The following is a 3392-nucleotide window of genomic DNA, read 5'->3' on the forward strand; positions in this document are numbered from 1 at the left end:
AATACATACAGGTTAGCAAAGCTGGTTTTTTGCCCCAAGGTTAGGACATGTTGTTGTTGACGTTAATCCCTTATTATTGCTTAGCGCATGGTCTAGTCACGCATGAAAATATGGATAACTTTTGGATGGGAGATGATTAAGACCAGTTTCATTAGCTTAATTAATTACCATTAACTAATCATAGTTGATATTTAAGTTACTAGAACTCAAATTTGACCACAAGTTAGGTAACCACTAGGACTTAATTATAGTACTTATTGATTAAGCAGAAACGCAAACCACTGGATAACTTCCCCCCTAGAGTTAATACCACAATAACTAATATCTTAATTAATTAATTATAGTACGTTAAAAGGCTTTTTCTTTTCTAACAGGGTGACAGACAATGGATGAGGATTGAGAGGATAAGACCTAACCTCCCCACTCTTTTCACCTATTTAATACATACATACTTCTATATTAAAACACCTATATTATCCAATTCAATCCTCTCATCATACTTTTTCATTCATTTTATTTTATTTGTTTAAGAATTCGGATAAAACAAATATTATTTTGTCTTAATGATAACTTATAGTAATACTACCAAACATGGCTTCTCTTGTGATGGTGCATAATTCACTTCTTCTTCTGTTTTTCATCAGAGATCTCATCATTATCTTTAATGGCGAAACCATCTTTCCTCCATAGCAATATCATACTAACCATCATCGTCATCTTCATCAACATCAACCTTTCCTTTAAGACCTCATTCTTATAGCACAGAACCCTTTTCTTTTCTTTTCTTTTTTTGGGTAAATTATTTCCTTTTTGTGGGTTCTGACTGTCCGTGCATTGGTACTATCATTTTGTTGATTCATGAAACTTTGATGGTTCTAGGGGAAAAAGGGTCCTTAAGTTTGATGAATAAAGGTGGGGTAAAGAGTTCTGCATACGTGCATGGGATGTCATGCATATCCACGATCGATTCCCCGGAGATTTGCAATGAAGACGGGAGATGTTTGGTTGAAGAGAAAGTGGTGGGAAAGGAGACCAAAAGAGAAGATTTTGAGGCAATGAAAACATGCTGCAGCAGTTCCTCAACATCATCCATTGGAAAGAACAGTGATGTTTCCGGCAGGTCAGTTGAGAATCCCGGGGACTCTGCTGAGGTGCAAAGCTCCTATAAAGGCCCCTTAGATGCAATGGAAGCTTTGGAAGAGGTTTTACCCATAAGGTACTTCAATTCTTGGTCACCATTCCTCGAGTACAATGTGTATAACACGATCCAACTGCGTTGTTTGTAGATCGATCGATTAGTGGTGATGAGCCTCGATCTCCTGTACTCTCTATCCTTCTTCTTTTTTTTTTTTTTGGGAAAATTCTATTCAGTTTGTGGTTTGTGTGAATCTTGGAAACTCTTCTGGTCAAATATGTTAACTAACACACTCTTTTGCTGCGTCAGAAATGACGGCAAGCCAAGAAGTCTCCTGGGCATTCATTATGGTACGCAGTATTACTAGGGAACTGCATTGTTTAGCTCAATAATAGATAAACATACTAGATTAGATATAGTTTCTTCTAGTAATATATTTTGGCCTCCTTATAAAGGATGCTGCAACTGATAGTATGGAATTTATGTCTAGGAGAGTGAAAATATTGCAAAGAGCAATGGATCTGTGGCGGATTATATACAATACATGAACAATACAAGTAGAGATTCCACCATGACCTCTTTAACATTGTACTTGAGTGGTTTGACACCTGATAATACTATTAAAGAATGATTGAATAGCCGGAGTACGATATACTATGACTTGTGAAAGCTTTTAAATAATGTACTAGAAGTTTTGGTCGGCTTTATTTTATGTGAAGTTCAAGGCAGAAAGCAAGTTTGAGTTCTGGCCAGTGGTAATTGATCTTGGAAAATGCCCCTATCTCCCCCCTTTTCTCTTGCCTATGTGAGCTAGTCAAATACTGAAAGGGTGGCATGAGGTGGAAGGGAAGTTTATTGAACCAAAGTTACTACTAGAGTAACGGATCACAATTCATAAGCATGATTACAGCTCATGGTATGGTACTCTCTCCTGATCAAAGGCAAATGTGGCAACTTTCACCAATAATAAATATAGCTGGTGAGACCCATCCGAAGTGGAAAAGATTTTAGTATCTTCAAAAGTTAATCTGGGATTCCCTTTAGTCAATGTCATATTTCCTTTGTAACCCTTTACTTCTTGTTTTAAATTTTATTCCAACTTCTAGGAAAAATAGGTAAAGAAAAGTAGTAAAATTTTTGAAGTTTTTCTTTTACTGCATTGTTAGTGCTGCTAGTCAAGCTTTCTGTTGCCTTGCATATTAGTAGTAACACATTCAGGCTTGAATGAATGGCCTATATATATATATATATATATATATATATATATGCAACACGAGATATTCCGTGGTGGGATGATATATCATCTTGTTATTGTGCAGAAGAGGCATTTCAAGCTTCTACAATGGCAAGTCGAAGTCATTTGCAAGTCTAGCTGATGCTGCTTCTTCAACCTCCTCCATCAAAGACATCGGGAAGCCGGAAAATGCCTACATTAGGAAGCGAAGAAACCAGCTTGCCTGCAGTCTTGCCTGGGACAGCAACAAGAGCAGAAGTTCCCCACTTAGAAGCAACAGTGGTGGAGTGTCAAAAAGAGTAATCAACTCAGGTCGTACCAGTTTGGCTCTTGCAGTCACAATGAGCAGTTCTGGAATCTACCACGCTAAGAATGAAAATGCGAGTCCTGGGCCGAAAGATATGATATCGGCTTCTCCACCTTCCCTTCTTGGAGCTTGTCACCATTCGCAATTCAGAGACTACCACCTGCATAACGGATCATCCTTGGCGGCGCCGCCTCCACGGCAGAACTTCTCTGCCTGGAGATCACTCTCCTTGGCTGATTTACAGCAATGTGTTTCCATTACAGCTGCCTGTACATCTTCTAGTACAAGTCGGTTAGATATAAAGCCCTCTAAGACATAGTTTTCACAAGAGACTCGTTAATTTCTTGTTAACCAAGAAGAGCTCCAGGAGAAGCCATATTGATCAGTAGACTTGTAAATCTGCTCCTTCCCTCACTTCTTTATTTATTGGAGATCCGGTCTTTCTCTGAGGGATCTCTTCAAGCCTGCATTCCCCAACAGTTTGCTTTTAACCTGTAAATCTTACAGGTTGGGAGCACATTGACACACGAAAGCCCAAAATAGTCTAATTACTGGGCGAACAAAGGACTGCTGCATCTCAAGTCAATATTTCTGAAACCCTTCAATGCATCTCAAGTGCAAATTCACACCGTACAACAGGATTTTGCTTCAAAGACGATAATACAAGGCACACGTCTAATTATTGATTAAGAAGCCGTTTAAGGGTGCACAAGTGC

At 38.6% G+C, this 3392-nt stretch overlaps 1 protein-coding gene across 1 annotated transcript; it reads left to right on the forward strand.

Annotated features, from left to right (window-relative positions):
- The first annotated feature begins 550 nt into the window (after positions 1 to 550).
- LOC113779480 lies at positions 551 to 3101 on the forward strand. Its single transcript, XM_027325064.1, has 2 exons — positions 551 to 1216; positions 2455 to 3101. Exons 1-2 carry the CDS (start codon positions 870 to 872, stop codon positions 2993 to 2995), a joined length of 888 nt encoding a protein of 295 aa, XP_027180865.1. The 5' UTR covers positions 551 to 869; the 3' UTR covers positions 2996 to 3101.
- Positions 3102 to 3392: the final 291 nt, after the last annotated feature.

This window comes from Coffea eugenioides, chromosome 8 (genome assembly GCF_003713205.1).
Source record: "Coffea eugenioides isolate CCC68of chromosome 8, Ceug_1.0, whole genome shotgun sequence".
In the NCBI taxonomy this organism is placed as follows: domain Eukaryota; kingdom Viridiplantae; phylum Streptophyta; class Magnoliopsida; order Gentianales; family Rubiaceae; genus Coffea; species Coffea eugenioides.